We start from the raw sequence: 22,724 nt of genomic DNA, 5'->3' as shown, positions 1-22,724 counted from the left end.
AGGCCGACAGGAGCCGGATGTAGATCGTTCCTGAGAGACACAGCCAGAATACAGCAAATACAGAGGCGAATGCCAGCAGCAAACCACTGAACTGAGAATAGGACCCCCATTGAAGGAATCAGAGAAAGAACTGGAAGAGCTTGAAGGAGCTCGAGACCCCTTATGAGCAACAATGCCAAGCAACCAGAGCTTCCAGGGACTAAGGCACTACCTAAAGACTATACATGGACTGACCCTGGACTCTGACCTCATAGGTAGCAATGAATATTCTAGTAAGATCACCAGTGGAAGGGAAGCCCTTGGTCCTGCTAAGACTGAACCCCAGTGAAGGTGATTGTTGGGGGAGGCGGCAATGGGGGGGAGGATTGGGAGGAACAACCATAAAAGAAGGGAAGGGGATGGATTAGGGGGGATGTTTGTCTGGAAACCGGGAAAGGGAATAACACTAGAAATGTAAATAAGAAATACTCAAGTTAATTAAAAAAAAAAAAAAGAGCTAGTTTCTAGTGGTCCCTGAATGGTCTGATTATTTAATTTTCTCCACTGTATGGTTACCCTAGCAGAAAGCCATACATTCCTTTGGGGGAAGAATGGGAGAGTCATTAGTACTTTTTTCTTTTCAAAGTTGTAAGCCAGATCCTTCATCAAGTAGAATCAGCCTCTAGTTTGAGTTTTGTCTCTAAGCTGATTCAAGTCTGGAAGTTGCTTGAAGTGCCATGGTCTTTGTTTCTGTGATCCCAGGTAGTGTTGGTTCTTTTGCTCTGACTTTTTCTGCTTTTAGAAATTGAACAAGAATGTAGGCTTAATTTTACTTCACCTCTAGGAGCACCATGAGTATTAACAATTAATTTGCTAGTGCTGAAGAACTATACAAGTGAGGCCATTATGAACATTACTTTGCTTGTAAGACTCACTACACTAAAAATGTTTACCTTGCTTTTGTTGACTCAGGGCTGTCATTGACCTTTGCTATTTGAGGGTCTAATAAGCCCCATTTCATTTAAGTTTTGCAGTTGAGCAACTGAGGATCCCACTGTAAGGTTGGACATCCAGAGTCATAAAGTGCTTCACACTTGCTGTATTTCTCTTTCAAATTGCCACTTATGGTGTTAGGGAGGGTATAGCTTTTGGACCCTCTAGAGCTACAAGCTTCTGTTCTAAGACTTGAATAGGTTGTATTTTCATCTTCCTTCTTGATTTCTTGTGTTGTTTAAATTACACTAGTTTGTATATGCACTAGAGTTTCTTTTGCTGTTGATCTCTAGCAGCAGTTTTCAACTTGTAGGTCATGGCCCCCTTGGGGGTCACATATCAGATATCCTGCATATTAGATACTTACATTATGATTTGTAATAGTGTCAAAATTACAGTTATGAAGTAGAAATGAAATTATTTTATGACTGGGGGTCACTGTAGCATGAGTAACATTAAAGGGTCACCACATTAGGTAGGTTGAGAACCACTCATCTGTAGTCTTATTTCATTGTATTAGATAACTACAAGTACTTATTTTACTGTATTTGCCAAGATTTTATTTGTGTCTTAACATGTGTCCTATTTTAGAGAAAATTCTATTGACTGCAGAGAAAAACAAAATGTGCATTCTGCAGTGTTTGGATCAGGATTTATAGATGTCTGTTAAGTCACTTGGTGCATGGCAAATTAGTCAGGGTTCTCTAGAGGAACAGAATTCATAGAATAACTATCATCTACCTCTCTGTCTAGCCATCTATGTATCTATGTATCTATGTATCTATGTATCATCTATCTATCTATCTATCTATCTATCTATCTATCTATCTATCTATCTATCTATCTATCTATCATATCTATCTATCTATCATATTTATTAGAGTATCTTACAGGTTGTGGTCCTGCTAGTCTAACAATGGGTGTCTTCTGACAGTCTAGGAATTCAATACTTGAGGCTAAAAGTCTTAGCTGATAGTAAGGATGTGATATTAGTGAAGGACTGAACTTCCAGCAAAAGTGAGGGGAAGCAGACAAAACCAAAAGCTTCCTTCTTTCATGTCCTTTTTTAAAGATGCCAGTAGAAGGTTTGGCCTAGATTTAAGGCAAGTCTTCTGAACTGAAATAATTTGGGTTTAAGGTGGGCCTTTCCATCTCCAAGGATCCAGTCAAGAAAATTCCTTTTCAGGTGTATTCAGCTGCTTGGGATTTATGTCAGGATGTTCTGTTCAGTTGGTGAGAGTAGGATGTTGAAGTCACTCTGATCTACTGTGTTAGGGTTAGTCTGTGACTTTACATCCACTAATAATAATTTTATGAAATAGGGTTAACTTTGGGGGTGTATATCTTTAGAATTGCAATATCCTTTTGATGGAGTGGTCTGTTGATCAGTATGAAGTGAACATTCTTTATCTTTTCCTAATAGCTATTCTAATAGCTTTGTCAGATATCATAACAATGACACCCAATCGTTTCCTGAGTCCAGTTACTTAGAATACCTATTTATATCCTTCCAGCCTAAGGCAGTATGTGTCTTTTGTTATGAGGTGCATGCCTTAGAGGCAATAAGCTGATCTCTGCTTTTTAAATTCAATTTACTTGTCTGTGTTTTTTAATTGATAAATTAAGACAACTAATATTCATAGTTGCTGAAAGTTGTGCATTGCTTACTGCCATTTTGTTAATTTTTTTGGCTTCGTTTTTTATGTTCTCTTCCTCTCTTGCTTAGCTATTATCCTAGCATAGTTGATTATTTCCCATGGCCTTTACTTTTCCCTTCAGTTTGAAGAATTCCATCTCCTAGAGTGCTGGCTTAATGGTCATAAATTCCTATAGTCTAATCTCATTACAGAAAAAGTTTAATTTTTTCCTTCATTTATGGCAGAGAGAGTTTCTGGGTATGATAGTTGGGTCAATGGGTTTTTTTTTCTTTCAGAAGATATATATATATATATATTCTTGGACTTTTTAAATTTAAATTTCAAATGTTATCCCCTTTCCCGGTTTTCCCTCTAGAAACCTACTAGCTCCCTCTGCTTCTATGAAGGTGCTCCCCTACCCATTCACCTCCCTCCCTAACCTGACATTCCCCTACAATGGGGCATGAGCTTTGACAGGACTAAGGGCTTCTCCTCCCTTCGAGGCCGGACAAGGCGATCCTTTGCTACATATGTGGATGGAGCCATAGGTCCATCCCTGTGTGCTCTTGGGATGGTGGTTTAGTCCCTGGGAGCTCTAGGGTGTCCGGTTGATTGATATTGTTGTTCTTCTGATGAAGTTGCCAGCCCCTTCAGCTCCTTAAGTCCTTTCTCTAACTCCTCCATTGGGGACCCCATTCTCAGTTCAATAGTTGTCTGTGACTAGTCTAGTATTATTCTCATGAGCCTGCCTTTATTTGTGACTCAGTCCATCTGCGTTGCTGCTTTAGTATACTCCCTTTCTTCTATGTGTTTAGTGTTTTGACTATATTATGACTAGTGGGAGTTCCTTGCTTTTGTCTGCCTGCTGTTTTAACTACCTATTGTATATCTGGATTGGCATCTCTTTTGCTAAAGAGATGGGAGATTGGGAAAATTTTATTGTGGTTCTTAATTTTTCCTTTTTCTTTAGAACTAGATTCTTCTTTTTCTATGCATGAACTTGGTCTTTGGTGTTGTGTATATCTCAGAATACCTCTCATGCTTTCTTACTGTTTTCCCTTCATCCTTGTTGGGTTCTGAGTTCCTCCACCTTCTCTTCAGGCTGTCTTTTCCAAATGCACTCTATTGCTCAGACTTTCTGTGGATTGTTTTGTATTTGGCCTACTATTTTTAAATTCCAGTATTTTAGGTTTGTTTTTCTTCAGGATTTCTATCTTTTCCTTGGATTCCTCTTCTATATCCTGTATCGCTATCTGTATTTCTTTCATCTTTTCATGCCCTCGAACATACTTATAATTATTCTTTTTTCTGTTAGTGATTGCATCTAGTTCTCTCAGTGGGTCATATTATACAGTGCTAAGACACTAATTTTTGGTGCAGTTACATTGTTATGGGTTTCCTGATACTGTGTTGGGGTTTCTTTACAATGGTTTATTACTTTTAGCTATAGTCTTTGAGATGAAGTGTTAGCAATGTTCTCATGGGACTTGGACATGGTAAAGATGCATGTGTAGCTCAGAAAATAATTTCTTAGTCCAGGAGCTCAAGGTGCCTAGTGTAAGTTCTGAGTTTTTGCATGAACAGGATATAATTGGGAGAGTTACTCAAAATGTTCGATGTGACCACACCCATTTGTCATTTTAGCCAATTCCCAACAGTGACTCTTTTGACTTCAATTCTGCTGGAGATAAATAACAGAAGGCAGCATGGGGGTATACTTCCAATTTAGTAAAAAGATTAGGAGTAGAAAGGAAGTAGAGTGAGTAAGAATAGTGATTAAATGTTAGATTCACCTGGAAAAAAAATGCTGTGGTAAAGTAGTCAGTAGGGGATAGTGTTAAGAGCCACAGATTTTCAAAATGGTTAAAGCTGTGAAAGTTATAATCAAGATGTAGAAAGATAGGTGGGTAAGGTTGAAAGAAAGAAGAAAAGATGCAAGCATAAGTTGGGGAGGAGTATATAAGTATATAAGATGTGGCTACATAACACAGTAAAGAATGCCTTCTAGTAACCAGGGTGCGAAAACACAAATAATAGTTCTAAGTCGTATCTGAGCAATAAACCAGTCAACCAAACAACCGCCAAACCAATGAACCAATCAGCTAGCCAACCCATCAACTAACACACTGTCCTGAGGCATATATGTGGCAGTGGAAGTTACATAAAGGATAAATAAATAAATAAATAAGCCAATAAGTAAAATAATAAAATAAAGAAGAATACTTATGGAGTGAATTGTTGGCACAGGTGTCTAAGTTGAAAAGCTGTGGTTTTAAAACCCACTGTTTCTAGCTGGCTGCATGCAATACAGCATATGATAATGAGAGTGGGAGCCATTGGTCACTGTAGCCTCAGGGTTCCTCTCTTGCATGTAGAAATCAGATTGTAAATTCTTTCCTGATAGTTCCCTCAGAGAAGTCTTTCCTTATGTATCCTGTGCCACTTAAAACTCTAGTCTTAGGCTGTGTGTGTTGATGATGCCTTTAATGCTAGCATCCGGGAGGCAGGGATAGATTTCTGAGATTGGAGCCTATCTGCTATGTATAGAGAGAGTTCAGGCCACACAGTATAACATTGTGAGGCCTTGTCTCAAGAAAACCAAACCAAAACAAAGCACAATCCATTGTAATCATCACTACAACTTCCCTTCTCTCCCCCTCAAATCGTAGTCTTTGTTCCCCTTAGATGTTGGCTATCAACAGTTTCCACATCATTGAATTCTGTATGGTCTTACTTCCTTGTAGTTCAGAGGTATTCTGCTGGCCACGTATACTCTGATGACTTTGGCTCTGAGGTTTCAGATTGTTGGGTTCACAGAAGTCTGGGGCCACCAAACTGGAGGCTCAGCAAGAGTTTTTGCTGTTTTGTTTTAAATTGAAAAAGCTTAATTTCATCTCCGTTCTCAGGCTCTTACTTTCTTTTTGCCCTCTTCTCTGCCATGTTCCCAGAGCCTTGGTAATGTTGGAATTGATATAGGTATTTCATTTAGAGCTGAACACCTAGTCTTTTATCCTAATTACATATCTCTCCATTGACTGCTATCCACTGCAAATGAAGCATCTCTGACCAAGATTGAGAGCAGTCCAGGTCTATGGTTATAAACAAATATCTAGAAGGCAGTTTTGCAAAATAAGCATTTAGCAAAATAACAATATCAGGTTCTACAAGGGTCATTTAAAGTTTATTTATCCATTTTTACTTTTTAAACATTTTAATACAGGGTCTTTTTAAAATGGTACCTGCAGCTGCCCCAGTCATTTCTGGGATGAGGAGAGCTCACTGGTGCTGCTCTTACCTGTTCTAGTCACCGCATGTGCCTATTCTATGCTTCCCCTACTTTTCTGTTCTTCGTTGCATCATAGCATGCGACTGAACATGTCTGAAGATTTCCTGTGTCTCCTGCTGTCTGTTCTTCGTCTTCCTGCTCTCTGGCTGTGTAACTCTCCAAACCAAACCAATTCACCCAGGATAAACTGGACTTTGTTTCTTTGAAAAGTTTTTCTTTCAGTTGATATCAGTTTTGTTTTTTCTAAATTGTTCTTCATTATTGCTTGATATGTTTATGTGTCTTTTAAGTCTTCTCTTCAGTGGTTATTATTGTGTTGTGTGGATGTGCATGTGAATGTGTTCATGTATGTGGGTGCACATGTGTGTGGGTGCACATACATGTGCATATATATGTGTTTGGAGGTCAGACGACAACCTTAGGTATTGTTCATCAGTCACTGTCCACCATCTTTTTTGGATAGTGTCTTTTACTGGGTTGGATATTGCCCAGTAGGCGTGGCTGGCCAGCTGGCCAGCAAGCTTCAGGAGCCTTGTCTCTGTTCCCCATATTGGGATTCTAGCACATGCTACCATCCTTTCAGTCCTCTTGGGTTCTGAAGATTAACTCAGGTTTTCAGGCATGAAAGGTAAAACTTCACACTTTACTGACTGAGCAAGCTCCTCAGCACCAGAAATGATTACTTTTTAAACTACAAGATTGGTTTTCTCGAAATACTTTTTTTTTGGTATTATGCTTCCAACTTAGTTCATTGCCAGTGTTCATTATCCTGTTTCTACCTCAGAGTATTTTATATAAAGATTTATTTTTATTTTTTATGTATACGGGTGTTTCTCCTGCATTTTTTTCTTATCTTATTGAAACAGTGATCTTATGGTGTATTTGTATTCGAATCTGTCATGTGAATTGAGGTTTTATTAGAATCTTCCGAAATCTAAACATATAGGTATCCATATGGCTTAATGTTTTGTTTTGTTGACAGGGTTCAGGCAAATAGCTCGGGCTGGCCTGGAACTCTCTATGTAGAATAGGCTGATTGCCCCTGCCTTCTGAGTGCTTGGATCAAAGGTCTGTGCCACCATACCTTTTTAAAAGCCAGCATTAAGTTTTAAAATTTGGTGAACTATAAGTATTAATAATTTTAATGTATGGGCTGGAGAGATGGCTCAGTGGTTAAGAGCACTGACTGCTCTTCCAAAGGACCTGAGTTCAATTCCCAGCAACCACATGGTGGCTCACAACCATCTGTAATGAGATCCGTTGCCCTCTTCTGGTCTGACAGTGACAGTGTACTCACATACATGGAATAAATAAATAAATCTTTAAAAAAAAACTTTTAATGTAAATCATTTATTCCTATTTAACTCAGTGGCAGAAGTTACATTTTTATGAGGTTGCACAACAATCACTATTGCTTATTTCTAAAATGCTTTGTCAGTTTAAGGAGAAAGCTGAGCTTACTAAACAGCGGCTCTTCAATTCTTTTCTTTAACCCTCCATAATCTCTAGTCTACTTTCTACTCACACATTCATCCATGAATTTGTCTAGTTAAGTCAATACAAGTGAGGATATGTAATATTTGTATTTTTTTGTGTCTGATGGTTTAACTTAGCAAATATTTTCAAGTTTTTTTTTTGTGTGACATTGCATATATCATCAGAACTCCATTGTAATTGAGAACTGAGGACCTTAGTATATGGATGGACACTTTTGGCCCATTTGAATAATGCTGCTTTGAATTTTTGCATATACATATCTGAAAAACTATTTTAAATTTTTTGAGATAATGTTTTTACTGTAAAGCACATGATGGCTCAAATGTGTTATCCCCCTGCCTCAGCTTCCTGAATATTGGCATTGCAGATGTGTACTATTGTGTCTAGCTGTGTTTAGTCTTTTAAAATTAGTTTTCTTTAAAAATTTATTTCCCTACAGAACTTTCTGAGTAGGACTGCATTTATCCAGGAATTAAAGGCAATGTTGACAGATGAGATCTTATAAAACCAAAAGGAGAGCCTACAGAATTGGAAAAGATTTTTTTTTTTACCAATTCTACATCTGATAGAGCTCTAATCTCCAAAATATATAAATAAATCAAGAAATTAGATATAAAAAACCCAAATAATCCAATTAAAAATGGAGAATTCTCAATAGAAGAATCTCAAATGGTTGTGAAAGATCCCCAAAGGGAGACCCTCACTCAAGTCTCCGGAAGTCGAGGAGCCCAGACACACGAGAGACCAATCTTGATGCAATAAGCAGAGGCGAGGTTTAATACGGAGCTCCGGGTCGACACGTTTCCCTCGCAGGAGACAGAGGTGTCAACTCTGAGTGGCTGGGAGAAGGGCTACTTAAAGGAAGAAGTCACAAGCCCCAGGAGATGAGGGGATGTCAAAAGGAAATACCAAAAATGTCACAAGGGGAAACTCTCAAAATCACAAGATTGTTTTTAAGACTCTAGGGTTTAAATCAGGGGAAAAGTCAAGCTCTCATTCTCCTAGAACAGATCTTGATTCCTGTCCTTTAGGGTAAATGTTTGTCAGAGTTGACGAGGCATCTGCATCTGAAACACGTCTGTTTAGGCTTCGGCCCGGTTTCCTGGAATACTATCTGCAGGACACAATGGCTGGAACATTATCTGTAGGGCACTTGAACGGGGGCTTGAACAAACATCACAGGGGCAGAACAGAACCTGTTACTCATTTACCCACATCAGGTGATGTCCGGAGGGTCAGTGAGTCTGTACCAGTCCTCCTGCATTTTTAACCATCTGTCTTCCTGAGTCAGATCCTCTTGCTGAGTTTTGAGCTAGTTTAAAACTCTATCTCTCAGTTGATATATTAGTCAGCATTCTCTAGAATCACAGAACTTATGAAATGAATATCTATATACCACATATGTATATATAAATAATATATGTATACAACATATCTATATCTATAAAGGGAATTTGTTGGAATGACTAACAGGCTGCATTACAACTAATTAAAAATGGCTAGCTCTGAATGGAAAGACCAAAAATCTAGTAGTTGCTCAGTCTCACAAGGCTGGGTGTCTCAGTTGGTCTTCTGTATATGCTGGAATCCCAAAGAGGTAGGCTGCTATGCTAATGAAATACTAGCAAGGTGAAGGTAAGCAGGCAAAGGAGAATGAAACCTTTCTTCTTCCACTGTCATTATATAGGGTTCCAGGAGATAGTGTGGCCCAGATGAAAGGTGTGACTTCCCACCTCAAGATCTAGATTAAAGGCACGTGTCTTAATGTCCTTAAGATCTGGATCATGTGTAAGCTTCCATTTCTGGATTGTAGTTCATTCCAGATATAGTCAAGTTGACAACCAGGAATAGCCATCACACGTGAGAAAAATCTAAAGAAATGTTCAACATTCTTAGCCATCAGGGAAATGCAAATCAAAACTACTTTGAGATTTCATCTTACAACTGTCAGAATGGCTAAGATCAATAACACAAGTGACGGCTCATGCTGGCAAGGGTGTGGAACAAGGGGAAAACTCATCCTTTGCTGGTAGAAGTGCAAACTTGTATAGCCACTATGGAACTCAATATGGTAGTTCCACAGAAATTTGGGAATTGATCTACCTCAAGACCCAGCTATACTACTCTTGGGTATATACCGAAAGGATGCTTCATCCTACCACAAGGACACTTGGTCAGTTATATTCATAGAAACTTTATTCATAATAGCAAGAACTGGAAAGAACCTTGATGCCCCTCAGCCAAAAATAAATAAAGAAAATGTGGTACATTTACTCAATGGAATATTACTCAGTTATTTTAAAAAGTGACATCATGAAATTTGAAAGCAAAAGGATGCAACTAGGAAAAATTATCCTGTTTTAATTAGGATTTCATTGGCATGAAGAGAAACCATGACCACAGCAACCCTAATAAAGAATAACATTTAATTGGCACCTGCTTACAGGTTCAGGGGTTCAATCCATTATCATTGTGGCGGGAAGCATGGCAGCATTTAGGCAGGCATGGTGCTGGAGGAGCTGAGAGTTCTTTTTTTTTTTTTTTTGGTTCTTTTTTTCGGAGCTGGGACCGAACCCAGGGCCAGCTTCCTAGCCTACCATCGAAGCTAAATCCCCAACCCCCTGAGAGTTCTATCTCTTATTCCAAAGGCAAACAGAAGACTGAATCCTCAAGCAGCTAAGAGGAGGGTCTCAAAGCCTACCCCCAGAATGACGCACTTCACCCAACAAGGCTACACCTCCTAATAGTGTCACTTCCTGGGCGAAGCATATTCAAACCTGCACATATCTCAAGTGAGGTAACACAGACCCAGATAGACAAATGCACTATGTATTCACTTATGAGTGAATATTATCTGTTAAGTAAATGATAAGCTAAAATCCACAAACCCAGGGAGGTTAGGTAAAGAGGAGAGCTAGAGAGAATGCATGATTGTCTCTGGTAAATGGAAATAAAAATACTGTGGGCAGATGGAGGACATATGGAGACAGGGTAGAGAAGTTGGGGGGATCATATAGGAATGGGTAATGGATGGAGGAGGAGAACTCAGGGAGAGAGAGATAGAATTGGAGAGTGTTTGGGGTCTAGTGTGGAAACATTGCAGTTGATACTTCCTGAAATCTATGAGAGTGATCTTAGCAAGGATATAGATTCTGAACTGGACATTTTTAGTAGCCAGGCAAGGCTTCTAAGTGGTGGGACTATGTTGTATTCAGTGAGTTGTTGGCCAAGAGTATCCATGGAGATCCCTGTGGTGGTTTGAATATGCTTGGCCTAGGGAGTGGCACTAGGAATGGCCTTGTTGGCTTTGAGACTCTCCTCTTAGCTGCCTGAGGAGTCGATCTTCTGTTTGTCTTCAGAACAAGATGTAGTACTTTCAACTCCTTTTGCACTATTCCTACCTAGAATCTGCCATGCTCCTACCTTGATGATAATGGAGTGAACCTCTGAGCCTATAAGTCAGCTCCAATTAAATGTTCTCCTTTTTTAAGAGTAACTGTTGTCATGGTGTCTCTTCACAGCAATGGAAACCCTAAGACAATCCCTAAACAATCCAGGCTGATACTTGGACAGAGCTGCTCTCCAGAAAACTGACAGTGGAGCCCTGTTGCTGAGGACAACATTCACACAGCTCATTGAATGTGTCTAGCTAGTTCCTGCATAGACCCTCTACCTCTATGATCTTACTCTGTAGGCTATGGAAAGAGAATCCTGGACACCAACTCAGCCACAAAACTCTTGACCTATAATCTGTCCTGCTTAAAGATGTGCTGTGGGGGCAATGGTAGCACAGAACTTGTGGAAGTGGCCAACAAATGTCTGGTTTAATTTAAGACCCATGCCAGGAGAGGGAACCCATGCCCTATATATAGCCTAGAAGGCCAGAAACCAGAGACATAGCCCAGAGACTTAGGATAGAACCAAACAGGACTGGTGAAAAAAATCAATAAAATTATTTCTAATGATGTTATACTATATTCACAAATTAGCACCTTGTCCAGTTATCATCAGAGAGGCTTTTCCAGCAGCAGATGGGAATAGGTATAGAGACCCACAGTCAGACATTATGTAAAGAGGAGTCTAAATTGAAAGTTTCCTTTGGGTCCCTCCCCTGGGATTTCAGAGAAGCACATCGAAGAGTGGGAGGAAAGACAATAGGAATCCGAGGGAATGGAGAACACTGGGAGAACACAGCCCACTGGATGAACTAAGCAGTACTCACATGGGCTCATTGAGATTAAAGTGACAAGCAAGGGACCTGCATGGGTCTGCACCAGATAATATGATATATGGCACGGCTGTTGGGTTGGTATTTTTCTGGGACTCCTAGCGGTGTGAGTGTTGGGAAACCCTGCTATGGACAGATCCCTGAACTTGAAGCAAAGTAGAGTACTTGCTTTTCCAGTGGAACTACTTCTCTGCCTAACCTTATCTGGGGAGCCTAACCCCCACATCTTCTACCTGAAGAATGTCACACAGTCTTTGGTGAAATTACAGGTTCAACTAACTTTCTCCAGAAAAGGACATACCCAGAAGGCACTGTAATGCCTCCTCATGAATGAGGCATTCTCAGTACCTTAAGCTCCAGCCAATGTTCATTCAACAAAGAAAAAACCCTTCCTACTCTCCAAGATTTACATAGCCTTTGTTCACTCCAAATACTATATCTGTACACAAGCTGTTTCACTGAATACCATCGAAACGAGCTGCATGCTAGCTCCTTTCCCCATCCTGCTGACCCACCTATTCTGGGCTCCACTTCGTCCTTTCTTGCCCTATACAGTGCCTGGACAGCCCAAGGGAGAAAGCAGAATGCAGAACCACAAGGGAGCGAGTGTGTCTCTGGCCTTTTTTTCCTGTTCTTGGGACAGTTTTCCTATTGTTAGGTTGCCTTGTCAGCCTCTATTTGAGGGCTTTTTGCCTTGTTTCATTGTATCTTGTTTTGTTTTGTTTGGTTGTTGTGTCTTAGAGGCATGCTCTTTTCTGAAGGAAAAGAGAAGGGGATTGGATCTGAAGAAGAGATGTGGGGAGGGGCTGGGGAGCTTTGAGTGAGGGAAAACTGTGGTCAGGATGTATTGTGTGTGTCAGGATGTATATGAGCGAAAAATCAAAAGACATGGCCAAACATTTTTGCTTATTCCATTTATTATTGTGTGTTTATATGTATGTGGGCATGTCAGTGCCACAGAACATGGATATTAGAGAATCACTTGTGACAGTCAGTTGTCTCCTTCTACTATGCAGATTCTGGGGATCAAACTCAAGTTTTTTTTTTTTGGGGGGATTCCTCCATAGATTAAAAAATAATGATTATTGTCTATTGTTTTATGTACATTTGTGTCTTGCCTGCCTGCCTGTTTGTCTGCCTCATATATGAGTTGCCTCTAGGAGCCAGAGAACGTCCTGAATTCTCCTGGCACTGTAGCTTTCACGTAGATGCTGGCAACTGAATCAGGGTCTTCTAGAGTGCAGCTGAGTGCTCTTTTTTTTCTCTTTTTTCTTTTTTTCGGAGCTGGGGACTGAACCCAGGGCCTTGCGCTCGCTCGCTAGGCAAGTGCTCTACCACTGAGCTAAATCCCCAACCCCGCTGAGTGCTCTTAACCACTGACTCATCTCATTGCTCCACCTCATAAGGCTTTAAACAGAAAATTATGTAATGGTATGCATATAATTAAAACATTACATCAATTATTACATGTACGAATGCAACAGACATTATCAATATAACCACTTGATATGGTATTTTTTCTATAGTACAGGCAGGAATGATTTATAAAAGGTAGATCAACAAAATTTGTAGAATACATTAAGATGTAACTAAAGTGTGTATTGTATTTAAGAGCAACAACACTTCCCTACAAAATATTTGTTAGAATCATCAACATTAATACATGCTCTTATACCAAGGCTCATCTAGTGTTGTGGTTAGTATTTGTTTTCATCTAGGAAGAGAGAACCTCTATTGAGGAATTGTCCAGATCAGATTGGCATGCTGCCCTGTCTATGAGAAATCGTCTTGACAATTGATATGAAAGGGCCTTTCCCTCTGTGAGTGGCACCATCTCTAGGCATGTGGGACTGGGCTGTATAAGAAAGTTATCTTGGCATGAGTCAGAGAGTAGTAAGTCAGTAAGCATCTTAAAGTGGGATTCTTTGGAAAGTCAGTGTGTTGGATGCTATTTTGATAAAACAGACATGTGAAGGAATGTTTAGCTCAACCAGGCACAGGGAAAAGGATGTTCACAAAGATGTTTCACTAAGGTAGATTCATGAAGGAACATTTCACTGAAGCAGACAGGTGAAAAAATTCTTTGCTAATGACACACATGCATTGTTCTGCCTTACATTGTGTAGCTGAGCTTCAGTTGTTGGGGCGCCATAGAGAGAAACACTCAAAAAACAAACAAACAAACAAACCTGTGTGCTGTGGCTTCTTGCTGCTTTTGAGGACTCAGGCCAATTGGCAGAGTGATGTCACCTGAGGCAAATTCACATGCTGAGGCAGGACATGTGATAAGGCAAGACCACTGGAGGAAAAGTGATGTTTAGAGGGAGTATAAATAGGACTCACCAAACTGAGAGGGGCTAGCTGTGCAATGCTTGTTGGTTTCAAGTCTTTGCTGATCTTCATTCATTGAGAGAGGCACAGCGAGAACTTCTGGTGTTCCTGCTGATCCTCCTGCTGACTTGTGCCATTTGGCTGAGGCCTGGCTGTTCCTGTTAGGTTGTGCCACTGCTGCTGCTATCCCAACACTACTGAACTGGACTACTTGTGAACAAACTGCTGGTTTTCTGACAATGCAGATGGGATTTCTCCAAAGAGCCATTTCTAAACAGGTCTACTTCCTCTGTATCCTTTCTTTTCACTACCTCTGGTGGCTGGTAGGCAAGAGGAAGGTTAAAGTGTTTAAGAACCATCATTAAACGTAGACTTTGAAAAATTAAAATTACAGCATCTTTCCTTCATGGTTTCTGCTTAATTTCCTGCTCTACTTTTCTTAATGATATGATAGATTGTTCCTGGAAGTGTAAGCCAAATGAACCATTTCCTCTGCTAGGCTGATTTTGCTCACAGTATTTAATCATAGCATTATAATAATACCCCTGGAGTATGCTGTATAGCTCGCCCATATGAGATGTTTATCAACTTAACCTGGGATTTGGAAAGGATACCTGTATAGTGTGATATTTCAGTTGCTCACCTGCATCTTCTCTGTCTTTATTTGCTATTATTTTGATATGGTTTGAGTGTGGTCCCAAGGGTTCCTGGGACCTCAGAATAGTAATATTAGGAGATGATGGAACATGAAAGAGATAGAATATAGTGGAAATGGGAGATGGAAGGTGGTTGGGTCACGGGAGTATCTGTTCTCAAAAGAAAGTAAGGTAGTTTTCACGGAACTGTAGTGTTTTTATTTGAGTAGTGAAGTCCTACTTTCCATCTTCTTATCTTACAATTTCTTTTTCTTGATTAATTCTTCTTGAGTATACTTCATACATTGTGATGCTTGTTCTCCATGAAGTCCTCACTCACATCAGCTGATGTGAGTTTTGCCCCCGGACCTCTAAAGTGTGAAGTAAATAAGTCCCTGCTCTGGAGTATGACTCCAGAGAGGTTACCTACTCAAATGGTGCTTTTATTTCTAGAGCTTCAAAAGATGACAGGTTCTCCTCTTGAGATGGCTGCTAAGCTACATCCCTTCAATTGTTGAAAATCAAAACAAAATACAGTTTAATAAAGACACTTAAAATTCTTTTGAAAAAGCACTAGGAAATAGAAGTCATTTCAGAATCATGTTCTAATGTATTAAACTGGATTGTAATTAGAAACATTACAGAATGAAAATCAACTGTAATATTGTATTTAAAGTTTTTGGGTGACAATTTCAAGATTTTTTGTATGAATTTTATATACTTACATTTTATTTTTATTTATTCTTCTGAGAATATCTTTGGATAGACCATGTTCAGTAAATGTTTCTTACATTTGCAGGGTACAAAATCTATTTATTAGTACACATTTATGATACATAACCATTGTTTTCTTGACAGTATCAGTTCAAGTAATTGATCAGATCTTTTATATACATAAAAGCATAAACATACTTAATTTATCTTGAGTTTTTTCTGGATTCTTGCAATGTAATAATTGAAATTGAAATTGAAATTCTATTATGTGGAAAGAATTGTTAGAGGTTTGGAAGTTCCTCAAAAATCTGATTAACTTTTACCTCTTTCTTCAGCTTGCAGCCATTTGTGATGTGTTTGTGGAAAACTATGTCCCTGGGAAGCTTTCTGAGATGGGCCTAGGATATGCAGATATAGATAAGATTGCGCCTCACATCATCTACTGCTCCATCACAGGTATTTAAGCCCCATACTATCCTTCCATAAAACCCCATTACTTCTCCCTCAGCCTCAGAGACTGCTGAACAAAACTACGAAGGACCTTTGACCTAAATTGAACATTTTCATAGATTTATTGGATATTTGTATTTCTTTTCTGAGTTAGCAAATCCACATTCATACTTAACTGTAGTTAATATCAAAGGCTTTTCTAGGCCTTCAGTTATTATTGTGGAATCCATGAATTTATGCTCCCCCACCTCCCTTTTCAAATTCTGTTTTTTGATCTAGAGTTTCACGTAGTCCATGCTGGCCCTGAAACTTCTATGCTGTAGCCGAAGATGATCCTGAATTCCTGACCCACTTGTCTCCATTTCCTGAGTGCTAGGCTAGTGTGTATGCCACCATAATGACTTCAAACCGTGTGACTTAGTGAAGGAAAGGCTGAGGAGAAAAACCGTAGACCTTATAGTTGTCAGCTAAGAGGTATGTGTGGATTGTATGGTTTTAGAGGTAGGGATAGGGGACTCAGGAGGAACGGGAAAAGGCAATATGGAAAAAACCCACAACTCTCTCATCATTCTATCTTTTCCTTCATCACCACCTTCTGACAGTCTTTAGAATGATATGTGTACAGTGTCCTCAATAATGGTGTAGGGACATGAGGTTATACAACTATTTAATAGTGAATAGCTTTAAAACCCAAGCTTCTTACATTAAAAATGTTAAATATTCTTAGGCAACACAGAAACGAAAATCAAACTTACATTGAGATTCTGGGTCCCCCAGTCAGAATGGCTATTGTTAAGAAAACAAGGGGTTGGGGATTTAGCTCAGTGGTAGAGCGCTTGCCTAGGAAGCGCAAGGCCCTGGGTTCGGTCCCCAGCTACGGGAAAAAAAAAAAAAAGAACCAAAAAAAGAAAACAAGCAGCAAGATATTTGGTGGGGATGGGGTGGGGGAAGAGAAACACAGACTTTTTTTTTTTTTTTTTTTTTTTTTTTTTCGGGCTGGGGACCAAACCAGCCTTGGCGCTTGGGGGCAAGCGCTAAATCAACCCCTGCAAACTTTTGATTAGGGAATTTTTGTGGCTACTATGGAAATCACTAAGGATGGTATCTCAAAAATTTAAATCAGGACTAACATATGATCCAGCTATACCACTCCTGGGTATATGCCAAAACAGATCAAAGTCAGCATAAGTTAGCGACATCTCACAGTACTTATTATTGTGCCATTCACAGTAGCGGTGTTCTGAGATCAGCACAGGCTGACTATGCACAGGAACACATGGACAGATAAAGAAAATGCAGTGAGAGACAAAATTAAGTTTTAGTTAACAGTAAAGAAGGAAGAAATCATGTCAGGGGAAAATGGAGGAAAGTAGAGATCATTATGTTAAACAAAATAAGACTCAGAAAAACAAATATTGCATGTTTTCTCTCATGTGTGTGATCTAGAGTTTTAACAACAATATGAAAGCAGAAGAGAGGCTATTTGGAAAGAAGAATGGTATTGTCAGGAAGGGGTAGGATATTTCAGTTGCACACCTGCATCTTCTCTGTCTTTATTTGCTACTGTAGGTAAATATGATAAAAATTATAAATATTTGAAAATTACATCATGAAACCCATTATTTTGTAAATTACTGTATGATAAGCCACCTAGGTTTCTTGATGCAATATTATGCAATTCATCCCCTTCTATTCTTAAGCCAGTCATTCTGAAGTGCTGCTTTAGGCTTCTGATTGCTGTAATGAAACACCATGAACATTCTGGGGAATAAAGGGTTTATTTCATCTTAGATCTTGTAGTTCCTCACCCAGATGGGCCTCCCACCTCAATCATCAAGAAAACGCACAGGGGCTTGTCCACAGGCCAATGTGGTGAGGATATTTTCTCAGCTGGGTTTCCCACTTCCCGCATGACTTAGCTGGTGTCACGTTGGCAGAAAACTGGCCACCAGAAGTGCTGACGCATACTTTGTGACTAAAGGACACCGAGCACATCTGAGATTTGTTTTGGCTGCTGTCTTTCATTTGCTGTTAACCATATTTGCAGCAGTAGAAGTGAGGAGCAAAGCAGCTAGTCAGAAAGTCTAGTCAACAGATGTTTTGGAAGCAAAAGTCATCATCTGTGAGTTGTGTGGTTGTGTGGGTGGAAAGCAAGGTTTATCTCTTTTGTAGAAGTTTGTCATTCTTCCTAGCATTTTTTCTTTTAATTTTTAAAAACGGAACTGACTATAATAGTCTATAATGTCACCATGGGGATTCTTGTCTTTCCTGATGTTTCCCAGTGTTGTTATTGTATTGTCAGTCCAATTCTGCTCTCTTTGGGTGGGCTGTATTAGTAATGAGAGTAATGTGCAAATGTCTGGGATTTACTTTATTGAAACTCCATAGTTGTGTAGTTGAAATTGCCCTAGTCTATGAAGTCTAGTGTGCTGAACAAAAATGCTAAATTCAGTTCAAAGGTGGAAGGTCTGATTTATCTTTATTTTTGTATCTTATCATTTCCAAAGAAGCTGAATGTGAACAGTAGGGGGCAGTGTTTAAAAACCTATTGTTCACTAGCAACTACTTTTTGCAAAAACTGCAGTGTTCTCTGTGAACCACTGGAGAGGGCAAATCTATGAAGGTATATATTTATTTATTTTAAATGGAAGACTTTAAGGAGTTGCATTCTTACTATATTAAAAATTACCTGGGTGGTGGTAGATCATGCTTTAAATCTCAGGATTAAATCTAAATTTAATTTCAAGAGGCAGAGGCAGAGGCAGAGGCAGAGAGGCAGAGGCAGAGGCAGAGGCAGAGAGGAGAGGAGAGAGAGAGAGGCAGAGGCAGGCAGAGGCAGAGGCAGAGGCAGGAGGCAGAGGCAGAGGCAGAGGCAGAGGCAGAGGCAGAGGCAGAGGCAGAGGCAGAGGAGAGGCAGAGAGGCAGAGAGAAGCAGAGAGGCAGAGAGAGAGAGGCAGAGGCAGAGGCAGAGGCAGAGACAGAGAGGAGAGGAGAGAGGCAGAGCCAGAGAGCAGACAGAGAGGCAGAGAGAGAGAGGCAGAGGCAGAGACAGAGGGATCTCTGAGTTTGAGGCCAGGTTACAGAGCAAGTTTCAGGACAGCCAGGGCTATACAGAGAAACCCCTACCCCCAATTTTAAAATTAAAACTATTTAAAGTAATTTAAAATTATTAAAATCATTTAAAAATGATTAGTCCATACCTCTTTGTACTTTTAGACCTACAAAGGTACCCCTTTTAACAATGTAAAGTTGTGTCTCTGGAGCATGTTTTCTTTCTTTCTTTTTTTTTTTTTTAAACTAGCAGCACGAATCCTTTCCACACTTAAAAATATGTCTTTTTTTTCTATTTGTCCACTCCTTTGCTCTTTCCTTCTGGCAAGGCAAACTTTCCATTATTTAGTTAGATTAAGACTTTGGCAGGATCAGTGAACATCCTTTAGTAAAACTGCCTTCTGAGTAGGGGATTTGGGGAAGGAGGTGACTTGGAATGTAATTTTAATTTTGGTGACTCCATCATTAATGTCTTCTCAATCAACACCATATATGGGTAGGGTACAGGATTCCTCTGGAGGAAAGGACATGACAAGGCGTGCTAAGGGCTCAAGTCAGAGAATATGCCCAAGGATTTAGACTCACTTTTTAGCTCTAAGTAGAAAAGACCTTGGAGCGTGCATGCCTCTGAAACACAAGGTGAGCATATATTGGAACCAAATGACAAGAATGGCCAAGATCTTATATTCTTTCACCAGTCCTATATGTCTGATAGGTTCTTGAGCCTGCTTTTTCTGGGTATGATTTTATTAATCTATATATTTCTACAGTCCCCATTTACTTTAACTAATTTATAGGAAAGCACCATTTCTGTTTTAGGAATGAGCTGTTTATCAGCTTGTGCTCCGTGGGTAGGACTGGACAGACAGTGTTGTGCACAGGCCCACCAGAGTACGATCATTTAGCTCTTACATTTGCACTAAACATGGAGTGAAGTGCTGCTCATGGGATGGAGTCTACACGAGGCAATGCACAGTCTAAGAAATACCATTCCATACAGTGTAAAGTAACTGAGAGTACTGTGCACCTTGATTGCAGCAAATGCATTTTTCAGAAAATTATTGTGGAACCATTTGCTAGGAGTAAGAATAAAGGCAACGGGCCTCTAGTTTATTTTATACTGTGCAAGAATGTTTTAAGACATAAGTATGAAAATTCAAATTTTAAAGATTTTGAAAATATTATAGGAGAATACCTCTATGACTGAAGCACAGGGGAAAAAACCACACAAACATCGATCAACGACTACTTTTTAAAATTGAAAACTTTTGTGCATCAAAAGGTACCATTAAAAAGTTAAAAGTTAAGTCGTAGAATCTCGGAAGAAAAATCCAGAATAAAAAACAAATCTTTCAAATTAAATAGGAAAAAGTGGCCCAGTTCAACAGAAAAAAAAAACAAGCTCTAAAAAGGGAAACATTTACGTCTGATATTACAAAACATGATCAGCCCCATGAAGCCTGAGCTGGTTAGGCAAGCCACGAGGAGCAAGGCATAAGCATCATTCCTCCATGACCTCTGCTTCAGCCCCAGACTCCAGGTCCCTGACCTGTTTGAATTCCTGTCCTGACTTCCTTCACCAGTGGTGCTGTGGAAGTGTAAGCAAATGAACCCTTTCCTCCTCATCTCTCTTTTGGTCATGCAGTTTTAGCACAGCAATGATACCTCTACCTATTGATTGGACATAGGGTATTTCTGATGGGAAGCCACTTAAAAGCTCTTGTGCAGGTGTACCTATAACCTACAGTTTTGTTTGTGTGTATGTGCATGTAGGAAATGAAACTTTTCTGAACTTTCTAGAGTTCAGAAATAAGAGTTGAATAGCAAGTTGTAGGAGCAGGAACAAAGTGTGGACAAGAGAGGGGGATGGAGGTGAATATGATCAAAATATATCATAATCATGTATGAAAATATCAATGAAACACATTATTATGTAAACTTAATATGTAGTAATAAAATGAATAAAATGAAAAGAAGCTACTTAATCCTCAGATGTTCACAAAACATTGAAAATAATTTCTACATTATTTGAATACATAATTAATTTGGATCTGAGAGGTTTTTGAAACTAAAAGAACCCCTTAGTTATCTAACAGAAAACTATTGGTATAAGCCAGGAGCTTTGTGTTGCCCCATATTCAGTCAGGAAATATATTTTTCCCAGAATTTCAGAATGTTGTAGCCATCTGCCTTACCTCAAAGGGAGTTTAATATATTTACATTTCATACTAAACACATTATTTAAACATGATGATGCCATCTCCACGAGAAGAGAAACTTACCGAATAATCACAAGATTTCAAAACATCCCTCAAGTAAGCACTGAGATACATGTCTGCAGCTGTGGGCTGATTCCAGAAAGTGCCTTTGTGCTAACACACAAGCTTTAATCTTAATTTTCTCCAAACACATGCAACAGATGCACTGTAAACAAATGCTTTGTTCCCACCCTCTGTAAACCTGTACTGAGTGTTTGCTTATTTTACCTCCTGGTGGATGAAATACCAGGCAAGTTCTCTATATATTCTTTGTTATCATTTCACTTAAAGTATTAAAAAAAGCCTAGTCCAACTTAATATTAAAGCTTAAGAAAATAAAAGCTTAAGATCAGCGCATGATGCTATATGCAGTCCAAGCACTTGGGGAAGGAAGATGTAGAATGGCAAAGAGTTCAAGGCTGGCCTCTCTTATATAGCTAGTTTGAGGCTGGTCTGTATTGTAGGGAACCCTCTCTTAAAAAGAAATATAAACAAGTTAACAATCTTCAGACTGTAGTTCAATTTATAACTTTCCCTTTTCTCTAGACTGGTCTGCTGTGTTGGAAATTTGAAGAAAGGAAAGAAGGAAAGAACAGAGGGACACAGACTTAAAAAAGCATAGCCAGTTTTTCTTCTTTTACAAATATTTTATTAACTATTTGAGAAATATGTATCTAAAAAATAGATTGTATTTTGACCATATTCACTCCTTCCCCTAGCCCCTCCCAAATCACCTCTAATTTCATATCCATTCAACACTGTGTTCTCAATCTTTATTTAAACTCATTTAGATCAGTTAGTGCTGCCTATATGCTTTATGTAGGTGGGCATTGACTGGAACAATAAAGAAAACACACACACACAAACATATATATACAATGGATTGAGTGGACTGTCCTTCCTCTATGTAGGTATGAACTACCTTGAACTCTTTATAACAAAGTACCTCGTAAATACCTCATACCCTCCCACCTTTTCTTGAGTATTCTTCAGTGGATGAAAACCTAAGGATAACGAACCACCTTCTATAATCTTTTAGTATTTCCTACTTTGATCTTGCAGCATGTGTGGTATTCTCTGTGGGTCTGAAGCTTCAGTTGAAAAAGACAAGTAGTCCTGTTTGAACATTCCTTAGCTCATGTCTTGTTTAAGAAATACATGCTTTTCAGGGAGTAAACAGTAGCTATTCTCCAGCATAGCATTTACCCGAGGTTTACACAAGATTTTGCTATCTTTTCCCCACTTACCTCTGTTTTCTTTTGAGTGTTTATAAGGATAAAATAATTACTATAAAATAATTAACATACTTTCATCATTTATCACCTAAGTCATAATTGACACCTGTGTTAACAAAACACAGGTCATCGAGGAAAAAGCTTGGTAAGATTGCTTAGCGAAGCTTTATGAGATATGAAATTTCTCACAGGTGAAGAGACAGAGACTCAGAAAACTGTATATTTATGTTTGATAAAGAGTGGACAGTTGTCTAGCAGTGTAGATAGAAGATTGTAATCACATGGAGAGAAAATGGGAACATTTTCAGAACAAAGTAGAGTGAACATGAGTTTTCTATTTTCAAGATTTTTAAGTGTGAAAAGATATTTAATATGATAAAAAATTTTCAATAATGAACATAAATTTCAACTATTTAAACCCAAGTGGAAG

At 39.1% G+C, this 22,724-nt stretch overlaps 1 protein-coding gene across 1 annotated transcript in view; it reads left to right on the top strand.

The window, feature by feature from the left end:
* Nucleotides 1-22,724, top strand: part of Sugct (succinyl-CoA:glutarate-CoA transferase) — a 792,221-nt gene that overhangs the window by 29,630 nt on the left and 739,867 nt on the right. The window contains exon 6 of the mRNA XM_032884226.1: nucleotides 15,636-15,756. Coding sequence (XP_032740117.1) covers nucleotides 15,636-15,756 — 121 coding nt within the window. The remainder of the gene's footprint in view (nucleotides 1-15,635; nucleotides 15,757-22,724) is intronic.

This window comes from Rattus rattus, chromosome 14 (assembly GCF_011064425.1).
Source record: "Rattus rattus isolate New Zealand chromosome 14, Rrattus_CSIRO_v1, whole genome shotgun sequence".
NCBI lineage: Eukaryota > Metazoa > Chordata > Mammalia > Rodentia > Muridae > Rattus > Rattus rattus.
The sequence above is the reverse complement of the archived record's forward strand: the minus strand, read 5'-3'. Positions and strand labels throughout refer to the sequence as shown.